We start from the raw sequence: 21711 nt of genomic DNA on the forward strand, positions 1-21711 counted from the left end.
TGTAAGGGATTTCAGCGTGATGTTGCAAACAATGTTTAGCTGGTGCTGAGATTGTTGGCTGCGTACATACTACTGCGCGAACAAGTACATGCTACATGGTTGAGTAGTGACAGACATACTAGGAAGGAATTAGATAATCTAATAATAAAGACAGATAGGTATTCAAAGCAAAAACCTGCCAAGTGATGGTTGGTGTGTCTTCTCTGAGGGTGGAGGGTGCGACAGTAACGAGCCTAACTGCAGCCTCCAGAAAAGAAAATTAATTTAAAAAAAGCAAAGGCAGTGGGCTCCACATGCTCCTGGTTCTTGTGTTTGCAGGCACCAGGCTTCTCTATGTGGTTGACATAACACCTATCACACACAAAATGAATAAACAAAAAAAAAAAAAACAAAACAAAAATTGTAGTTTACATTTAGCCTTTAATTCTCTGTATTTTCAACTAGGACGTGAAAGGCAAAATCTCAGGTCTCGTTTTTCATGTTTTCATGCAACAATGTTAAATGCTTAGGTGGGATTTGACTGTATGCATTTCCAGCATATTTCAGCCTGGTTTATGAATGTGCACACAACACCTTGAAAGGCTAGGTAAGTCCTGAGAAGCCAAACATACAACCATGGGAAATAAAAGAAGTAATTTTATTGTGATCAGCAACCAAAAGTGTTGAAAACTGAACAAAACTCTTTCCTCTAGAAAACAGATATGAAATGTCTTTCAATGTTTAAATGACATTTTGGTGAGACCTGAAATGTCTCCTGGCTGAGATTCAATCTCTTGGATAAGACCCGTGGGTGTGCCCGGTTTGGGATGTATGTCAATAGGGAGGCTTCCAATTGATTTGACAAACGTTTAGGTCAGATTTTCAGCCTTAAATATTGCAAACAAAACACCTGTAAGAGCTCAGCATCTTTTTAATTTGGATGTACTTAATCTAGAGAAGTGAAAAATTAATGGGGAAGAAAAAATATAAATCAGCCTTCAACTAGGTAAAATGCACCTAAAGAGAAAGGGGAGAAAATTACTTCCCAGGGACAGGAGGGACAGGGCAAGTACTAGTGGGCTTGACCAGCAACAGTGAAACCTGAGGACAGACATTGTGAAAAGCATTCAGTGGTGATGCTGGTTTCAATTAGTGAGTCTTGTGAAGCATGAGATTGCCCAGGCATTAGGGAAATGTCTGTTGGGAAGATGCTGGGCTGAGGTGGTGGTGCTGAGGGTGCAGGGGGAAGCCCCAGCTGATGTGCTTTTGGTGCTGTGGATGAGCAGCAGTGCCCATGGATGAGGAGGAGGTGGCACAGAGGATGGAGGCAGCAGCAGGCACCTAGCAGCTCTGTGGGAAAAAGGCTGCGGAGTTCACGGGGATAAGTCCTGCGATGCGGAGTGAGAAGGCGAGCAGGGCTATAGCAGGGATGTCAGGAGCAGGAGGTGTGGGCCACGAGGAGTTAACAAGTGGCAGCAGAGAAAAGAGCTGTGGCAGTTACACTACATGCTTGGGGGACAGGGCACGATGGTTTCTGTGCTCTGTGGCTTTTCAGCTTTGCAAATACGTCTGTCATCAATGCGGAACTAAGGAGTCTCCCAAGGCCTTTCATGTGAGGTTTGGACATTTGTTTTACCTTTGCTGATAGATCTTATTTTATTTTTTTATCCACCCTTTACACTTCAACTCCATGGAAACGCCTTGCTGTAGCCACACACCCGGAGGCGTGCCCAACACTGGTACAGAGAAGAGGTACCCCACACCTCCTCACAATGGTGCTTCAAAACACAGCTGTGGGCAGAAAGTTGAGTACCGAAGGGAAAGCTTTCTCTCCAATAACATGGGGAAACATACGGCTGTAGTGGACGGTTATTCCTCACTGGCATGTAGGGGAAGTTCCTGCCACCTTTCCTGAAGTCGTCACCTTTGGTGATGCTGTGGGAGGAGCAGCGGATGTGGGACCTGGTTGGATGGGGGAGGATGCTCAGGGACTGGATTAACCATCGGCTGTGGAGGGAAATGCATAGACAGGTCCTTAGAAGTTCCCTAAACAATGTGGGTTATTGTGCTTTTGTGTGTGACATGCAGGAGAAAGTAATGGAAACCAAAAGAAGAGGCATTTCGGAACCAAGAGGCAGCAATCTGGCTCCCTAGGGCAAGGTATTGCCTGTAAATTTGCCTGTACAGAAAGAAAAATAATTAGCTCATTCCTTTTGAAGCCTACGTTAAGGTATTTGGAAATTCCCTGTTCAGTATGTCAGAAGCTGGAACCGAGTCCACCGCTTGGTGAATTTTTAATCCAACAGACCACATTCTTCCACATAGTAAAATGTTTGTATTTTAATCAGAGACATTAATTTGAAAGACAAAATAGAATTATTGCTTTGTAAACATTCCTTCCTTTGATTTTAAATTCCACTGCTCACCTAACAGATTACTTTAGCTTGGAAATCTCTGTATTTTATAAATAAGCACAGATACATTATTGTTTCAATGTGAAAATTAGCATTAAAAGCAATGGTCAAAATAATTAGAATATTGTATAGTCACTATTCCAGATGCCATGGTAAGATCAATTATTACATTTCCTTTCCAGACATGATCTATTACTTCTCCCCAAATTAACTCTTCCTCCCATTTAATACACCTTGGAAAATTTATTGATACCTCATTCATATTTTCTCTCTAGCTCACAAAATTTTGAGCCATTAGATAAATAGTCTTAGAAGGATGTGAGAATAGAATTAAAGACGAGGAAAACAATAAAATGACTGTATCAAACAATGCATAACATTAATGTTTAAAATATTTCTTCATTGTTTAACAGGTGTTAGGGTTGCAAAGTTATTCTAAAGCACTTTAACAGGCTAGGACTTGTAGATAAAGGCATCACAGCTTCTTACAAATGGCACGTATGTGACTGCCGCACTGCCGTCAGTGAAGCATTTCGGTAGTTCGTAACACGTGATGTTTGCCCTGTAACCATTATGGATGATGCTGACCTTTGATCTCACATTACCCCATGAGAAAATGATTTCTTCAGTGCAGGTCTTGCCAGAAACCCGGCAAGAACGAAAACGGCAAGGGCCAGGATGGCAGCAGCAGCAACGATGGGTACGAGGGGATTGTCAGCAGCAGTGGGACCCGCCTGGGGAGGAGGCACAGAAGAGTCCAGCCCTACAAGTGAAGGCAGGAGGGGTTTGATCTCGTTGTATTAAGCATCAGGGCATAAAGAGCTGCTACATTAAAAGGGATGGTTCCCAGACCAGTCAGAAATAAGCTAACTTCTTACAGATTCATTGCTTTAAACTATTTGAACAGGTTTTATGTTAGCAGGGATGACAACTGAACTAAGCAAATTTCATAAGCAGAAGGCAACTGAGGGAATTAAATGTTTCCCAAGAGAGCTGGGAGTTTGCTCCCTGCTGGCCATCACATTACACAAGCAGGCTGGAGCTGATTAGGTCAAAGGACTCATAGCACTAAAATGGGTTACGTGCTACCTCTCCTTTGGGACAGCCACGGCAATTGTACTTTTTATATGTGCATGTGAAAACAGGGGGGCTGCAAGGTGTTAAAAGAAAAGATTTGTAGACATTTGGGTCAGCCAAACAGTCCCTTCCTTTTTATGGAGAAGTTAGCAAAAGCCAGTTTCAGTGGTGCCAGAAACGCAGAGCTCTGGCTTTCCTTGAAGCCCAAAGTAGTCTTAGAGTAAATACCAGACAAATTTATTTGACTTTACCCATATTCCTGCTCTGAGCACCCCCTCCTCGAAGCCCAAGTGGTCCAACAACCACATTCACTCTTTCCTCAGCAGAACGTGCATCTCTCTTGGATCTGTTCATACAGCCCTGGTAGCAGCGGGAAGCATAGTCCCGGAGCCGGCACACCACCAGCTTGCACTGCAGGTAGACCAGCCTGTGGCGGCTGATGAACTCAAAGGCATTAAATCTGAACCGAGCAAAGTGGCTGTAGGGGGACTGGTAGGTAGCATAGGAAGAATCTCTAGCACATCTGGAAAGAAATGAAAAAAGGGAATTAACCTTCAGGGATACACACGTGAACATTCCTGCAAAAAGCCAATAGATTAAAACAAACTAGGAACACAATGGGATAACAATGCAACTTTGTAGCACAGTATAGACTTCAAAAATATTGACTTAAGTCCTATGAAGCAGCTAGAGCATTGGCGACTTTTTTTTTTTTTTTTTTTTTTTTTTTTTTTTTTTTTTTTTTTCTCCAAGAGAAGGGGACTGTAAGTGGTGAAGACAGAAGAACAGACTCTTACTAATGTCTGTGCTTGTACTAGGCATAAAAAAAATGAGTCTAATGCTTGACCTCTTTTTACTGAAATATATAATGCCTGGGACAATAGATTTCTGCTGCCAGTTTTCGCTATCTCATCTACCTCACTCCCACTACTTTGAATTTTGCATATAGGACAAGAATGAAGTAAGTGAAATAAAATGTTAGTAAGGTCTAAATGTAATCTCTTATTTTGAGGCTCATACTGTAAAACTAAAAAAACAACAGCCCTTTTTAAGAGTCTGTGGATAATGAGACCGAAACCAATTCAGATTTGCTCTATTATTTTAACTAAAGGCAGAAAGGGTATTACAGCCAAGCTTCTAATGACTTTATCGATAAAGCTCTTACCCATTCTTGATTATGTCATAGGCCAGAGTGCTAAAATCATGAGGATCAGGTGATGCCACACATGTATCCACAAACACGATCAGATTTGGGTCAGAGCTGTGAAGAGAAGCTTGAAGGTACAAATTTTGGTTCAAGTCAATGTAGTATGGAGAGTCGTGCACTTGCCGCAAGAATGATGAGGAATCATAAAAAGAGATGTTCATGTCATATCTTCCAAACTGATTTTCATTCACATCTACAGTATCTTCAGCAGCATACATTATTTGCATCCATGTGTTGTGTAGCATTTTGCAATTGATATGTAAGTGAATATTCTTTTTCCTCTTGATTATGTACCCAGAAGATGTAACTTTGATCATGTTGGAGTAGTTGATTGTATCGTTGTTCTCCTGTTTAACATATAATTTAAAATGAGGAACCACATTTTTTTCATGTTCCATGCTCTAAGCTTTGGTAGAGTAATAGACAATTTAAAAATGCAGATTCATCTTGAACTCTTTAAACCAAGAAACTCTGTGTGGGTCTTTTCTGCTCACACATTGTAAATAACCTTACTAGAGTGTGTAATTAAACAGCAATCAGTGGAGAAAAACTCTGATAAATCCAAGGCAGAGGAAACTTCGTTGAGCATCTGTACAAAACGCCAATTGTGTTGTATGCAGCCATCCCAAACCTGCACGGCACTTACAAGGCTACGTCTACTTTAAATCAGGCAAAGTTGATACAACTTCCTTCCACACTTTCCTCCCTAGAAGCTCATTTCTATTAAGCATGGGGATTCCCGAAGGTATGGAAAGCAAAAGCACTAAAAACCTCCAGGTCTCGCTGGTTCACTTCTTCATGCTGTGGACCACAATGGCCCTGTCATGACTCTTTTCAAAGTGAGTCCCGCAATCCAGTGTGCACAACGGTGAGCGTACCTCTCGTATTGTCCCACAGCTGTTGTAGGGAATGTTGAAGATAACCTCATGTGATGTGACCGTTGGTTTACAGCGGTTGTCATTCAGGGTGACCATCTGTGCTGAGTAGCCCTGAGCCTGGAGATAGTCTCTGTTAACCACAGCGTGCATGTAGTCTGGCAAGCACAGGAGGGCTGGTAGAAGAAGAAATGACAATGTATTAGTGACTTCAGGAACTTGTTAATTATTAAAGTTTTAATTGTACCATATGTTGGGGTTTTTCTTCATTTAGAAGGCAAGCATCATATTTTAGACACATAATTTCATTTCCCTAACATCTTTAAATATACACAAATATTTATTTTGCAAACAAAAGCAATAAACAGGCTTGTTTATTGGGTAAGAGCTTTCCCAAGTCATTAGAAACAGAAACGCTGTCTGGGAACTTACTAATGTTGTGATTTGATGGAATGGAGGAGTAGTGAGCCTGAAACCCTCGGAAGGTGTATCTAGAATCGCTGTGAAAGTGAATGGTCATCATGTTTGAAGAGGATATGTACGTGAGAAAGGAACCAGAACAAAGTCTCCCAAGAAGCGGGGAAGAGTGTGGAGGCCCATCGTAGACTTCAACATAGTCGTACTGGCATCTGCTGCCTTGCATCCTGGTGAAGAAATAGCAGCACCTTGTTAAATGTGTTTCAGAAACTCTGATGTGACTGCCTAATGTGATAGAATCTTTCAGCACTCAAAGTTTTTACAGCAGAGGTTTTATTTGTTTTGTATGTAGATGTCACAGAAAATGGTGGGTAAAAAATACTACAGTAATCCAGATTTTGTTCTGGCTTTCCAACTGCTGGATGTTATTGGAAGTATCTTTAAAATTGGGAAGGTTGCTTGTTTCAAATAAATTTTCAGACTTCTCATATAGGTTTTAACGTTGTTATTTGCCCAGGAAATCAATGTTTTACTTACACAATATCTCTAAATGTGAGCATAACACGGAAATTGTTCTCTACTTGTATTTCCCACATGCAGTCAGCGTTGTTCGGATATCTTCCAGGGAAGAAGGGGCTCTGCAGCACCCCAGAAGAATTTGAGATTGAGCCACCGCAAAAATAAGGTGCTGCAGAAAGAAATAGAAGATAATTCACTTACAGTAACCCCTATAAAATTGAACCTGAGCTGCACACGTCTCATCGGCAGCTGCTGAAAAGCAGATCTCCTGCTGACTGGAGGTGATATTCTGCATGACCCAAATAAAAATAAATATTTGGTTTTGCTTTAGGTTTACTTTTGTGATGGAGTTGGGATTCCCTGTCACATCTATGGTGTCAGACCACCCTCTGCAGGCTGGGCTGGTAACACCTTGACGCTTTCTGATCTGGTGTCTCTTTTCTGCAGTCGAGGAGGTGTCATGGAAGTACCTTACTGAGCAGACAGCATCCCTTTGGTTACTCTGCTGCTTCTCTTTATTCCCCTGAAGACTTCGAAGGATAAATTAGCTGCAAGTCTTCTAGGAAGCTCTGTAATTTTACAGTCTTGAACTAAGCACTCCAGGATGCTGGGCCAAGTCTTAAATATACCTTATTTCTCCTTTAAAATCTTTCATGTTCCTGCCAGCATGTTTAACATAAGAATTATGTCATTCAGAAAATCCTAAAAGTTTCTTTATAGGAAGGAGAGCACAAGCTCTGAACTTAATCCTTAAAAGATGTGAAACATAAAGGCAACAACACCCCATTTTATTTTCCTGCACAGGGACATCCCCCAGAGCAGCACACTCCTCCCTGCCTCAGGTTTTCGGGATTCTCTGATTATTCCAAGCTTGGGAGCACCAGCTGTACCCAGACACTGCCATTCCTCTAAGCTGACTCGATGGGTCTCTCAGACACCTTCACTTTCATACTATTTCCAGTTGTAAATGGTTTCGCTTTAAATCAAAAATCTGATTTCTAAGGCAAAAATAGCAGGCTGAAGACCATAGCACCTTTAGCAAACAGAAGAGCCAAAAATTACATTTTGCAATACTTGAACACCACACTTCCAATATTGATATATGTGGTTAGAAGTCAGAGGTTTAGAAAAAACTTCCTAAACCTTCATCCAGCTGAAGATCCCAGAGAGAAAATGGCTTGCCCAAAGCCAAAGAGCATAACAACAAAACAACCATCACTGAAATTCAAGGGCTTATCGTAGCCTGCCTAAGAATTAGCATGCAACTGTAAAGTCATATTGCCACAGAAGCAAAAATCAAATTTAAAAAAGCCCAACAGGGAGACAGACCACAAATAAACAAGGTGAGAAGAGCCAAAGAAGAGCATTACCTGATGAAGGTGTTGGCGTGGTCATGGCAGCTGTGGGTGTGAGGGAAACAGAGCCAGAGGTGAGATGTGTTGCTCAGGACAAAGGTGCTGGGGCACAGACATGTCCCCACATTGGGGCCATAGGGTACCACAATGGGGGACGCAGTGAAGAGGGGACGGAGATGCAGGGGGCCAGGCACAGAGGGCTGTGAGAACCATGGTATAGCCAGTGGCCTCTGCTGCCCACGCACCTGCACAGATGACGCCGGCGTCCTCTATGTGCCCGCAGTTGTGCATGCCCCAGCCGTTGTGCCAGCACATCTCGAGGGAGGTCTCATCCCCGCGGCACTGCACGTCATCCAGGAGGATTCTCCCGGAGCCGAGGCCAAAGTACGCGCTGCCCGTGGCATTGGTGGGCTGGCCACAGCCCAGCTGCTGGCACACCACCTGGGCATCCCTCAGGTCCCACTCATCATCGCACACCGTCCCCCAGCTGCCGCCGTAGTACACCTCCACACGGCCCTCGCAGCCGTTCCTGCCACCGGAGAGCCGCAGGCGAGCACCTGGGGTGAGGCATGTGACACCGCGTCAATGTCATGGTCCCCAGCTCCCTGGCTGCTTCAGGGATTTGGCCACAGTGACCAAGAGCTGGGGTGGGGCAGACCTGAAGGGACTGGGGTAACGCAGGGGCTGAGCAAAGACCCCAGGTATTTGAAGGGCAGATTCACTCTGTGCAGGGCCCTGGTGGGGGATAAATGGAAGCTTCCTGGGGGTCCTGGGGGCTGCTCAGGGCATGGGGGTATTTCCAGAAAAACATCCTTTGTGCACATAGAGTATGGCTCATCCCCTGAGGGTGACCACTGATGCACCCTGGAAATGTCACGGGAAAGGGGAGCAGCAGCCCTGCACCCAGCAGGCACCAGCCAGCAGCTCCCCCCACTTGCTGTAAGGCTGGGAACAAGCTGGGTGGGCACAAATTACCTGTTGTGTACAGCCATTCAGCAGGAGTTGCATGAGGGGTTGAATGCACATCTGCAAGGAAGAAGAGGGAGTGAATGAACGCGCAGCAAATGCAGCAGGCTCGTAGCAATGGGTGGCCATGGCCATGGCAGTGGCTATGCGTATGGAAATGCAAGACTGAGGCATTAATTCAGGGAGAGACTGTGCAGCTCTTTTCTGCCATTCCCCATCCAGACACCACCTGGACGTGTCCCCAGTGCTGCCCCGACCTCCCCACATTGCAATCCCAAAATCCTGCTCTTTGCAACCATGCTGAGCCCCTTCAGCTGCGAGCGTGAGGAGCTGGCTGTGCCCTCTGTGAGTGCTTCCAGCACCAGGCAGCAAAGGCCCCCAGGCTCACCACTCCGCTCTGCCTCTACCCAGGGAGGTAAGCATGGCTGTTCCAAAGGGAGGGCACCGAAACCTGCCTGGTGTGATCTGCCGAGAGCCGGTGGCCTCCGCTGCCCACGCACCTGCACAGATGACGCCGGCGTCCTCTATGTGCCCGCAGTTGTGCATGCCCCAGCCGTTGTGCCGGCACATCTCGAGGGAGGTCTCATCCCCGCGGCACTGCACGTCATCCAGGAGGATTCTCCCGGAGCCGAGGCCAAAGTACGCGCTGCCCGGGGCGTTGGTGGGCTGGCCACAGCCCAGCTGCTGGCACACCACCTGGGCATCCCTCAGGTCCCACTCGTCATCGCACACCGTCCCCCAGCTGCCGCCGTAGTACACCTCTACACGGCCCTCGCAGCCGTTCCTGCCACCGGAGAGCCGCAGGCGAGCACCTGGGGTGAGGCATGTTGTACTGGGTCAGGGTGTCCAGATGGGCTCCTGCAGCAGGGCCTCTGCATGGCTGCTGCAAGGTCAGAGATGGGTCTGGTGGGCTTGAATTACCTGTTGAAAATGGCCTGTCTGTGGTGGGCACTGGAACAACAGATGCGAGTAAGAATTTAGTGTCAATGAAAAAAGCAGTCAGCACATCATGCACACTAAATTAGCCTGTGTTCATGGAGCTCCTATGGTCCTATGGTACTTCACATCATGTGGAGGTATTTCATTCAGCAGAAATGACTATCGTGACTTCTCTGTTTCACAGAGTCACCTGTTCCTGGGCAGGATTCTATCTTCCTTTACAAAACATTTGGTGCAGCAGCATTCTCTTTTTCCTGTCCCATCCCAAATCCCAGAACTTGTCTAGGAAATAGCTATGGTACTACCCATGCAGGATCTGGAGGGGCAAAGGTAGAATGAACCTTTGTTGCCATCCCTCCCTGAACAGTTTCCTTCACCAGCAATTCCTACAGAGATCCTGGCCTTAAGGCTTAGCACTCCCAGTTTTCCATCTCTTCTCCATCCTCCCTGTGGACTTCTGTGCCAGGAGTGGCCTAACTGGAGTGGCCCAGTGATGGGAGACTCCCTCCAGCGCAATCAGGTCTAGGAAGGGAGATCAGGGGCAATAAGAAGATCAGGGAGTGACAGTGGACAGGGTTACCTGGTGTGCTTCTATCTGTTGTGGTAGCCATTGTCTCTGTGGTCATCATTGTCTCTGCTAGGGTCGGTGTTTCTGCTAGGAGAGTGGTTGGCACTGTCGTGGTTATGTCTGCTGTGAAGTACATTGCCACTATGGAAGTCGTTGGTGCTGCGACAGTTGTCTCTGCTAGGGAGGTCATTGCTCCTGTGGTACTTTTCTGCCCCATGGAGGTCATGTCTGATATGGACACTGTAGGCAGTGTTGAGGTCTTTGGCACGGTGGAGGTCAACAGCGCTGTAATTGTCTTTCCTGTGAATATGGAAGAAAAACACGCTGCACATGAGGACCATGCTTGTGCAATAGGCACACCTGTATATTAGCTACAACCCCAGTTCCTCAAGGATGAAGTGAAATCAGGACAAATTATTCTGATGTAATACTCCATCCTGACTGGGGTCAATGGGGAGAATGGAGGTGGGTAACAGTCAACTGAAATTTTTTCTTGAAAGTGGTATTGCCAGATGGTGACAGCAGGGAAAGGTACTGATGTGGCATCTGCTGCCAGCTACAGGACACCACAGCCCAGGCACAGCTGGACGCTGTCCTCTTGCAGGCTCCTGCCACAGAGCCAGGAGCTGTAGGATTGCTGGCAACAGTAAGGCTTGGACCTATCACCATCTCAACACCCTTCTGCAGAGGCTCGGGTCATCCCCAGGGGCAGCCCGGTCAGTGGTCTTGGGTTGGTGCTTGGTGCAAGGCCAGGAGTGGGTCAGGCCAGTGTCAATCACCTGTTGAATACGGCCAGTCTGTCGTAGGCACTGGAGCTGCAAACGCAAGCAAGAAATAAATGGCACTTAAGAAAACACTGAACACAGCACACAAATGGTAACAGAAATATCACAGAGAGTTTTGCTGTTTTCTTCTAAGGCCAAAGCACTGATGTAGCTAGCATTTTCTTCCAGCATGAATTCAGCTCTTTAGGCTCTTCCTCTTTGAGGAAATATAGAAAACTGCAATATATATAAAGCACCTGAACACCCTGTTGTCATTAGCCATGCCTCAGTTCATGATGATCTGTTGTTAATACAGGAGAAAACAACATACAAATGAACTACCTTTTCTTAAAAAATACAGGGGGAAGCAAAACCTGAAACCCGCAAGGTGACAGAGTACTCAAAATGGACGGATATTTGTGAAGGAAAAGAGTATTAAGGGACCTAAACTTGAAGGAAAATTTGAAACATACAGAAACAATGCAAAGTAAGTTGTCAGCTATGACATTTTGGGTTATGACTGTGAAATTATTATTGCTCATAATGAATGCATTAAGGCTTACTGTAAGAATATGGGTTTCAACTAGCCCCATTCCTCCCTGATGAACGTTGCCTATCAGACATAGCTTTGCCTCTAATTTCAACTTGTTTTGTTATTTGCTTTCTCACTGCTGGGTGATTAGAAGGAATAAAAGTTTTACACATTGCAATGAATATATCTGATCCTTGGGTTTTTTGATTGCTTCGCATGGAGTGAGCAAGCACAGCTGGTATACTACCCTAGTGAGAAAAACATGAGTCCATGCTGGCTCTGCAGGGTCAGTGGAGCGAAAAGACAGGGTGGTTGGAAGATCAGACGCTGCTTCCTGAGAACAGGTCTTTTCAGAGGGAGTGTGCCCTTCACAGATAGAAAATTCTTCATAATAAAGTAGAAAGAAATGTTAGACATTTATCTGGTGTATCCGATATCGCTTTCCATCATATGTCTTGAATGAATGTTATCTCAGGAGGAGAATATCTGCATGCCCCCATGCTGGCACATGTATATCGAGTGTAATTTATAGCAAAAGTATTTTGAAAAGAAAAATGCGACAGCACCTGAACAGACAACACCAGCATCTTCATAGTGGTCACAGTTGTGTATCCTCCATCCAGGGTGATTACAGTGCAACAAGGAGATCTCACTTCCATTGCACTTCACATTGTCCAGCAGGATGTCACCCGAGCCTTCCCCAAAGTAAGCGTTTCCTAGAGCTGTAATGGCCTGGCCACATCCCAGCTGCCTGCACACAACCTGGGCATCAGAAATGTCCCAGTAATCATCACAAACTGTCCCCAGCCGTCCTTCGTAATAGACCTCAACACGACCTTCACATCTGTGCTTTCCGTTCACCAGCTGGAGATGGGTCGCTTTGGGAGAGGACATTGAGCACAAACACAGTCAGATAAATAAGCTGGAAGTGACCTTAAGAAGTCATCTCTTCTGTCCCCTCACCCCATCGTTCCCAGTAGGTGCTTGCCTAGCCCAATATTAAATGCCTGTAAGGACAGAGGTGAAACCCACCTTTCTTCTTCCTCTCTTCCACATCTCAAAATCAGCTGCATGTATTTTATGCAAGGTTTCTACAGAAAATTTAGACAGTAAGATGAACACCAACCATTTCAGCAGAAAAGGAAATGATTTAATAGTAAGAAAATCATAACAGGAAAGTAAAGAGGAGACAATTAATTTCAGTATCTGAAATCCACGTAAAACTGTATTAAGAAAATAGCTTGACATTTTTTTCACTTTGTTAATAGGAAGAAAACGGCATGTTTTAAGAACATGCCATGTTTATGTATTTCTTTTAGCCATTGTTAAAAGGTTTTATGCTACAAAACAAGGAAATTTCACATTTTGCATTGAATCTTAGCAGGACTGAGGATGTACAGCACAGCTTTCCTGCCCTCAGCCTGTGTCATCCCAGAAGCACAGGTGTATAGCAGTTCTACATGATGTACAAACTTTCCCAAATTTATTCTCATGGAACTGCTACAGTGCTGCCATGCAAAAATTGCCAGGCAGATAAATGGCAACTGAAGGACAACAAGCAGTACACTACTTTGCTTAAAATTATGTCAGAATTAGCCAAATGAATCCTTCAGAAAAACTATGGAGTTTTACAGAAAAACAATAGCCATTCTTTATATTTCTCCCTGCTTTATGCAATTTAACTAGGATTTATCTTATTCCTCTAGAATTTTTAGGAGAATTTTAAGGATCTAGAGTTCACACATCACAACCAAATCATACGGTTTTTAAAAGTAATTTTAGTGGAAGAATTCCACTAAGTGTTCAGCAGAATGGGCAATGGTCTCAAAGAGATTGTAAACATTTCAATAGGAATCCTGCAGCTTTATTTCTTATACGCCAGTAAAATGTTATTAGAGTTTGAAATAAAGAGATACCTGATAACCTGTCATGTATAGATCAGGTTACTGCATTCGTTCAGGTAAAGCCCATCTGCTTTCCAATTTGACTTAGGTTGTTTATACATTCTGCAGTGAACAGTATGAAAATCCTGATTTTAGAGATCCATTTTTAGTGAAGTTTATTGAAGACTTTACCACTAAGTGTGAGCAAATAAGTGTTGTAACTTAAGATTTGCAGTATGTACACTTTGAAAACCAAAACATGCACGCTGTGCTTGTTATACATTACATTTCTGCCCAATACATATTTAACTTGTTATTAAACTCTGAATAAGTCCTCCAAAGCAAAACATTCTGTTTGGAGAAGCTCCTCCCAGTTTCTGTACTGAGCATGATGTTCTATGGTATGGAATATCCCTTTGGCCAGTTGGGGTCAGCTGTCCTGGCTCTGGTCCCTCCCGGTTCCTCATGCACCTGCTCACTGGACGAGCATGGGAAGCTGAAAAGTCCTTGATTTAGAGTAAGCACTGCTTAGCAACAACCAAAACATCAGTGTGTTATCAACGTTATTCTCATGCCAAACTTAAAACACAGTGCTGTGCCCACTACTAGGAAGAAAATTAATTCTATCCCAGCTGAAACCAGGACACACACTCATAGGATTTTTGAGAAGTGAAACAGCAAACCTGGCAAAAAGTCAGAGTGGGATTAAGAAATTAAAGCTGATCTAAACCAGTTTCATTTGTTCTCATTCAGGGTCTGTCACCACTGTGAGAGCATAGCCATCCGCTGGGCTGGTAATTAGATAGGTTGCATCTTGCCTCACACTTCAAAGGTGTCAAAAAGACAAAAGCCAGTGATTGTACAAATACAACACTTACTCTGACCCAGGAGAGAGATGCATAGGCTGGGGAATGAAGCCAAGAGCAGGGAGAACTAGAATAGCCAGAGTGAGATGGCTTATCACCAGGCAAGTAGAGGAAAGATAAAGAAAACAGGGTGAGGTAGATGATGGCAAGATAAATTATCGTAATCATGATTATAACCATTTGCAGTTATTCTAGGATACACATAGAACTATTTAGCTCAAAGTCACCCAAGTCTCTTAAGAGATAGAAACTAGTCATCTAAGGAAAAAGTCAATGACCATTAAAAAGTTGAACTAAAGGCACTTAATGCATTTCAATATTTTTAGATGCCCCTCATTTATCTACAGTGCTACATTATGAAAAGTAACTTCTTGTTATATTTTTTTTAAATTTTACATGAGATCAAGAAGGATCAAATAATACAAGCAATATTAAATATATAGCAAATGTATGCACACATATATTCTTGAATAAATGCACATTTTCTAAAAATTATTCCCTAATTCTTACATCAGATTTCCGGAACTGGAAGAATAACTCTTCATAACGTACAGACACAATTCTTGCAATGATAGAAGGCACTAAGACAAGTACAACCCTGTGGCAGCAAAATGAACTCCACTAAATGGTTTAAATCCTTCTTACCATTCGGTACGACGGTTAGTTCATAATTTTAGCAGAACAAAACCGTGCTAGCCCTTTCACCCAATTTCCCCGCTAATCTTTTGCCCAAACCAATACCAGCATGAATGTGGTTTCTATTCATGGAATCAACAGAGAGGACATCAAGCAGTCTTTATATTTATTTTATGCATCCTGGAACAAGTCTAAGTGCTTTACCTGATTTGGCCTCCAGAACTGCTGGCCCCAGCAAGAGGAGCCATGTCAAAATCATAGTGGTACCCAGCTCATCAAGGTTGTTGACAGAAAGGACCGTCAGAATATATAGTCTCTATTTCTGAAGGGGAGTGGCTCTGTAGGTTTCTTTTTCTACAGGAGAACAATAAAACAACCACAGTCCTATGATCTGAAACAAACATATGTTTGATTTGATGTTTAAGTTTTTAGAACTTCCTGGATTTTGCAGAAAGATAATAGATCAAGAGTAACATTTTCCACTGCCTGGGAGGAAATATTTATGCTACCATGGGTTTCACAATCATTTCATTGTACAAAGAAATGGAGCTCCTATCCAAAGATACCTTTCAATTCCGGCTGATGAATCTCACTATTTTTCTTATACGAAGAGATTCCTTGGCAGGTCTGGGGAAGGTAGTGGAATCTTGAAACTTAGACTGACTTTCTCCAGCAAAGGAATAAAAAAGTTTCATAACTGGATGCCAACTAGTGTGACAAGTCTCTCTGAGGAGCCATGAATGTCTTAAAGCTTCAGCATATTTTAAATAAAATAAGACCTGGTGGCCCTGTTTAAGTATGACTGGGTGGTCTCAGAAAAGCCTTGCAGTTGAAGTCAACACCTCCAGCCCCAATATGATCCCACTCCTTTTTGGCACTTTTAAGTTCAAGTCAAAACACAGTTCACTGAGAGACTTAGATTGCAAGAAAGTGTCAAGAGAAGCAGGGTCAGTCAATAACTTTTCATGAAAACTGCAGAAAAATCAATGGATTTTATGCATAGTTAAGTAAATCACAAAGGTTGCAACTTAACTTTATTCTAAAATTTCTTTTGATCCTCTGCACCATCAGATAGCTGGAGGGGGGAGGTTCAGATTTCTATTAAGAATCTTTCTAAATATATTCCTTGTTTAATTGTGCATAGTGACTATTACAGCTGTATCATTCTTTAACAAATGAAACCAAAACCTTTCCACAACATGAAATAATGCTTAATTCTCATTCATAATTTTCTTGCCAGAGTGGTTACTTTTCGTTATTTCTGTGTTTTAACCATTTAATGAGAAAAAGCTGGCAACCATTCTAACATTGAAGAGACAGAATATTGCTCTTCATCTGATTCCTACCTCTAAGCAGCCATCGTGTCTTGGATGGCATTATCAGGAGTTAAAATTTGTGGCACAATTGTTGCTGTATATGGATTTATTGTCTCCAGAGGCAGTCATCAAGGGTAAAGACTAAAGTCCAGGAGCCCAAGAGAAAAAGAGAATGACTTAGAAGGTCTGTCCACAGAGGCCAGCATTATTGGAAGGGAAGAAGGAAGTGCAAAACACAAGATGCCAAAGATCATGTTGGAAGCCTTGAAAGTGAACGCTGAGAAGGGTAAATATGTTTCTTCTTTATACAAACAACTGCATTCACGCACGAATGAGGAAATGTATACAACACCTGGTATTCACTCTTCATATTCTTCTGGTTTTGACAACTTGGCAAGAAGCAGAAAAAAATCAGTATATTTGACTGACCAGTCAAACACTGCAATCAATGAAGCAAGAGTAAGCGGTGGATAGCAATTCTTCTCCAAACTCTTGTAATAATTGAAAAAGGTGGGGAGGAAGGGGAACGTGAAAGTGATTTCCAGGTGGTTCAAGTGAAAAACCACACAAGTCAAACTGTCCAAGTAAGTGAATAACACTGACTGATTAATTATTCACTCCTTTCTTCACTAATTAATTCTTTACAACAGACTTCAAAAACCTAGGTGTTTCCAGTGATCTTGATTACCAGACAATCTCTGCACAACAGGACTAGAGAAATGTTGTGCTCCAATTAATTTGAATTAATTAATTAATGAAAATACCATACAGGACATGTCATCCTACCCATTGGCTAGGTAAGTCTTTTGCAGTAACACGTTTTTGTTCTCTAGGATCTCTTCAGGCAACTTGAAGTGTTTCTCAGCACATTGCTCTGTGAAAGAAGCTCCACCAAGCTTTTAAAACACTTTCTCTTCTGCTGACTATTGTTAGGAGACTTCTCCAGACATACTGGCTTTTGTGACATCCAACCAAAACGATTGAAAGGACAAAGAAGATTAATCAGCTTTTAGCCATGACTACAAGAAAGTACCTACATAGGAATAAAGGTATCCAAGACTTCTTCACAAAGGCATGATAGTTTGAATCCATGCATTATGGTGCAATGTGGTAGCTTAGTCTTATTTATTTGGTTCCCTGATGGTCTCCTGGGGGCTGTCGCCTGTCTTATGTGAACCATGTCATTGCAAATTGATTTGCGTTTGTTCAGTGGTGAGGATGCAAGTGGATCAGAACTGTCTGCTGTTGAGAGTCAAATCCACTGGATATGCCAGTAAAAGATTTCCTGAATGTGGTGAGGCAGGAGGTGGGAAGGAAGGTTCTTGGCAGAAAAATCACTCACCAGGGACATGTACTTTAGAACACAACCCTTTCCTCATCATCAAATCCAGTTCTCTTGAATCCTGCATTTCTAGAATACTTGTGGATCAAGGAAGATGGCAGGAAATAAGGAGGATGAGTCTGAGACACCAACTACTTGAACAGTTTAGCAGTGTTTTCTACAGCAACATTTAATATGGAAACCACTGAACTTGGTACTTCTGCCTTGCATTCTGATACAACCTTGGTATGTCTCCATCTGGGACCCATGGCACAGACATAGTACGGGAAGACTCAGCTTTCAGCAGCACAGACACATTGCAGATTCAAGTACCAACATCCTAGGTCTAGGATCTTTCTGCTTGTCTGATCACAATAATATTCAGAGACTAGGAGAAGTAGAAAAAGTACCATCAAGCTATGCCCTGAAAAACGGTGGGGTAGCAACACTGCAGCAGCAAGATCACAGCAGCAGCAGGGGCAGGAGAGAAAACAGAAGGTCTGGGCAGAGCAGAGGGGAAGGTCCTCTTCTAGAGAGGCAGGAAAACCCAGGTCCAGGAAAGTCTTCACTGTGCTGAGCAGGTCAGTGGATTCCTTCAAGCCTGGACAATCTCTGGTCAACACAACTAGAGGAAAGGCAGGTCAGCCTCCTGGGTTGCTTTGCCCTTCAAGGTGTCTGTAGGCAGAGAAGAGGGGAGGACTCTACTCATGTTCCTCATGTTCCTCGTTACTCATGTGTGACAGATGCATTCAGCCCCCTAACCAAACTAGCAGTAGTTTGTTACAGTCTCCAAAGGAGGTAAAGGCCTGAGCCATAGGTGGGCCAAGAGCCCCTTTAGAAAACCCATGAAGGAGCAGAGCGACCTAGCGAGCGTTGATGCATATGGGCTTGGAACACAGATCGTACAATTAACACATGAACAGTGGGTGGCTTTTCCAAGACTCATTTACCAAGGAACAGAGCAAGTTGTGGGTACAAGGGGTTTCATGCATACCTCCCCAGTGTCTGCAATTTGACTATGAGCCAACCACTTCATCCCGTAAATATGACAGCCTGTGAGCCTTCTTTGGGCTCTCCCTGCTAGGCAGCATGGCCACATAGTGGTGATGTCCCCTTGAGATGGGACACCCCTCAAAGCTGCTCCTTGAGGCAGAGAGACCTTTTTATCAATGACAGATTTTTGGATGAGTCCAGATTGAGCTTTCTCTAAATTACAACTGGACTGCACACCAGTGACTCTCTCCTTGAACTATGACGCCTCTTAAGGTTTGAGATTCCTTACCTGAGGCCAGGAGATTCTTCCCTACCCAAGGTGGAGAGATCCCTTATTTGAAACAGATCCTTGGTAAGTAGCTGATAGTATGCTAAATTGCTACTAATGAAATCCATGTAGCTAATTCCTTTAGACATAAAGCATTGTCCAATTCTGAGACTAAGATTGGACCTAGACGCACCTAAGCTCCATCAGGAGTTTAGAAAGCAAAGGAGTTGGTCCACTTTGAACCTTGTGACTCAATGGGAGCGTGTCCCTTACCCTTTGCTTCTCTGGTCTCTACATAAATCTTCCTAGCTCAATTCTAACTTGATTTTCCTTTGTATGTTTCATCCATGTAGTAAGTGGTAGAGTGAACCTTGCCATCAAACTTTGTTAAATTGCACATCTACAAATTAATATTAAAACTCTTTTTGCTAATAACTTTGATGATGATTCTTGGAGCAACCCTAAATCACTCATCCATGACATCATGTGTAGACAACAAAATTCATTTTGTCTTTCTGTGGGCAATGTTAATCCCTCCTTGTATGGTGACTTCTCCACAGCATGGAGAAGTAATGAAAGGCCTGCCTGGAGTCACCAGGAAAAGGCAGCTTGAAGGAAGAAATGGCACAGGAAGTAATGATGATTCCTGTCAGAGCTGTCCACATCCTCCTCGTCAGGTCAAGATGTCACCCTAGAGTACATCTCACCTTCCTTACACGTCACTACTTTGTCTCTGACTCACCTCACGCATAGTACATTATACTGTTCCCAAAAAACTTTCCTCTTTCATAGCTGGCAAGAAAACAGAAAAGTCTAAAGAAGATAATTTCTCAATCAAATACCAATGACCTTTCCACCTGTAATATGTAGTTTCTTCCAAACAGGTTCTTCCTTTTTTATTGTTTTTATTTTCTTTTCGCATGGAGACAAGAGACAAGTCACGCTTCCTTATGACAACTTACGTACATTCTCTCCCTCCTGCCCCCATTAAAGGTGTAGAAATGCGTAAGAACAAGAGCAGAAATCATCACTTGGCAAAGCCACTTTGTCAGAAGCCACCTTCTCCAACCTGATAATGCGGTAGCTGGGAGTTCGGACACTTGGGTTGTATGTGTGCAAGTACACAAAAAAAAGTAGTGCTCAAAAGATGTTTTCTTTCCTGCATTTTTTAATTACCCATTTAAAATAAGATTTGATTATATTCATCCTTTATACAGAATCTTATAAATGGCCTGCATTTTCTCAGAGGAAAATGTAATTGTGAAGATCCGTACCCCCAAAAACAAGGAATGCTGTACAGGAGCAATTCCTTATGTACAGCCTCTGTGCATTTTTGGCTATGACTCATTACTGAGATATTTTTACTGCAAAGAAACATTTTTCTTGGACTATTTTCCAGACTACCTCACGGTGCTACACAGGTGTTTTATCTGCATATCAGCAATGGCAAAATAAGTTAGTTCTTTCTCAGGTCACCCAAATCAGTCTTCTTAGACGGACACTCAACCAGGAGCTCAACAGAGATGCTCTGAAATATCCAGCATTGAAGATGGCCACTTATTTGGATGCCAAGATGGAAGAATCAACATTTCTTTAGATCTCAAGTGTATTTGGACTTGAGGATTTCAAAGCCAAGCTCCTTTATAAATTCAGTTCATGGTAACACCAGGTGTTATCTTGATATAGTACATTTTTCAAAAAAGATAAAAGATCTGGATGATGGAATAGTCAAGTAAGAGTTACTCTCTATGCAGATTGCAACATTAATGAATGCAGTAGGTGGCGGGTGAAAACATCTTTCCGGCTGCAAGTCTTGGGTTTCCTTTCACATTATCTGGTATGGTATGGGTTCTTCAGTTTACACTTCAAAAGAAATGCTCCCACCATGAGAACAGCAGCTAAAAGCACCACAGTGGTTACAACCAAAGAAACGTGGGAGCTGGCAGCAGGCACTGAGCTCTGAGACTCCCCTTTCTCCTGGATGTCAGAAGCCAGCTTTGTGAAAAAAAAAAAAAAAAAAAAAAAAAAAAGAGAGAGAGAGGGGGGTGTGTGTGTTAATTACTTTTTTTCCTGAGCTAGTTAATCTCAAAGGTAATGAGGCAAAGAGAACTTGAATTTAAAAAGTTGCAATCTGGATCTGATCAGAAACCAAATTGTTTTATTGTGCATTGTTTCACAAATGATTCTGTGGCCATGCCAAACAAGTAAAGATTATGGTAGGAAATTGAAGAGCAACTAAGAGTTTGTAATGATTACACTCTAAGACCATAAGATGCTGGTTTTTGATAGTGGAAACAGCAGCTACAGGACAGTGGGAGACAATATTTCCAAGAGGACCTACAGATTGGTTTCTAATAAATAAGAGACATGTCCATCAGGCACAGAGAGCTTTGAAAAATTAATATAAATCCTGCAGGGATATGAGTTACATCTCATCCTTCTTCCCACAGAACCAAATCAGTTGCCATTTGACATGTGCAGGACAAATAATGGATCTACACTATGACAGAAAGGAAATAGCTGGTAAACCTTATAAAAAAAAAATTCCCCTAAGAATTATAGCAGAGTTGTGAATAAATCAGCAAAGGTTTGTCCAGAGCTGGATTTCAAGTTCGAACCGACGCACAAACATACAGTAATCTACAGAGTTTTATGTCATTTAAGTTTTTTAAACTTACCAGCAGTCCTTTTTCCAGTGTCAGCTTCCCGAAGTTGGATAGGTCCAAGAACAACATTCATTTTTTCATGGGAAGAGCCTACATTCCTCTTGAACCTACTAACACAGCCCTGGTAGCAGCGGGAAGAGTAGTCATGGT

The 21711-nt window shown here is 43.0% G+C and overlaps 1 protein-coding gene across 1 annotated transcript; it reads right to left on the reverse strand.

Moving 5' to 3' along the window:
- Positions 1-2306: 2306 nt before the first annotated feature.
- Positions 2307-7127, reverse strand: LOC308069974 (scavenger receptor cysteine-rich domain-containing protein DMBT1-like). Its single transcript, XM_080403165.1, has 3 exons — positions 4636-7127; positions 3722-3993; positions 2307-3156 (listed from the first exon to the last, which is right to left on the reverse strand). Exons 1-3 carry the CDS (start codon positions 5073-5075, stop codon positions 2990-2992), a joined length of 879 nt encoding a protein of 292 aa, XP_080259291.1. The 5' UTR covers positions 5076-7127; the 3' UTR covers positions 2307-2989.
- Between the last annotated feature and the right edge of the window lie 14584 nt (positions 7128-21711).

This window comes from Falco punctatus (genome assembly GCF_963210335.1).
Source record: "Falco punctatus genome assembly, chromosome: 9".
NCBI classification, from domain to species: Eukaryota; Metazoa; Chordata; class Aves; order Falconiformes; family Falconidae; genus Falco; species Falco punctatus.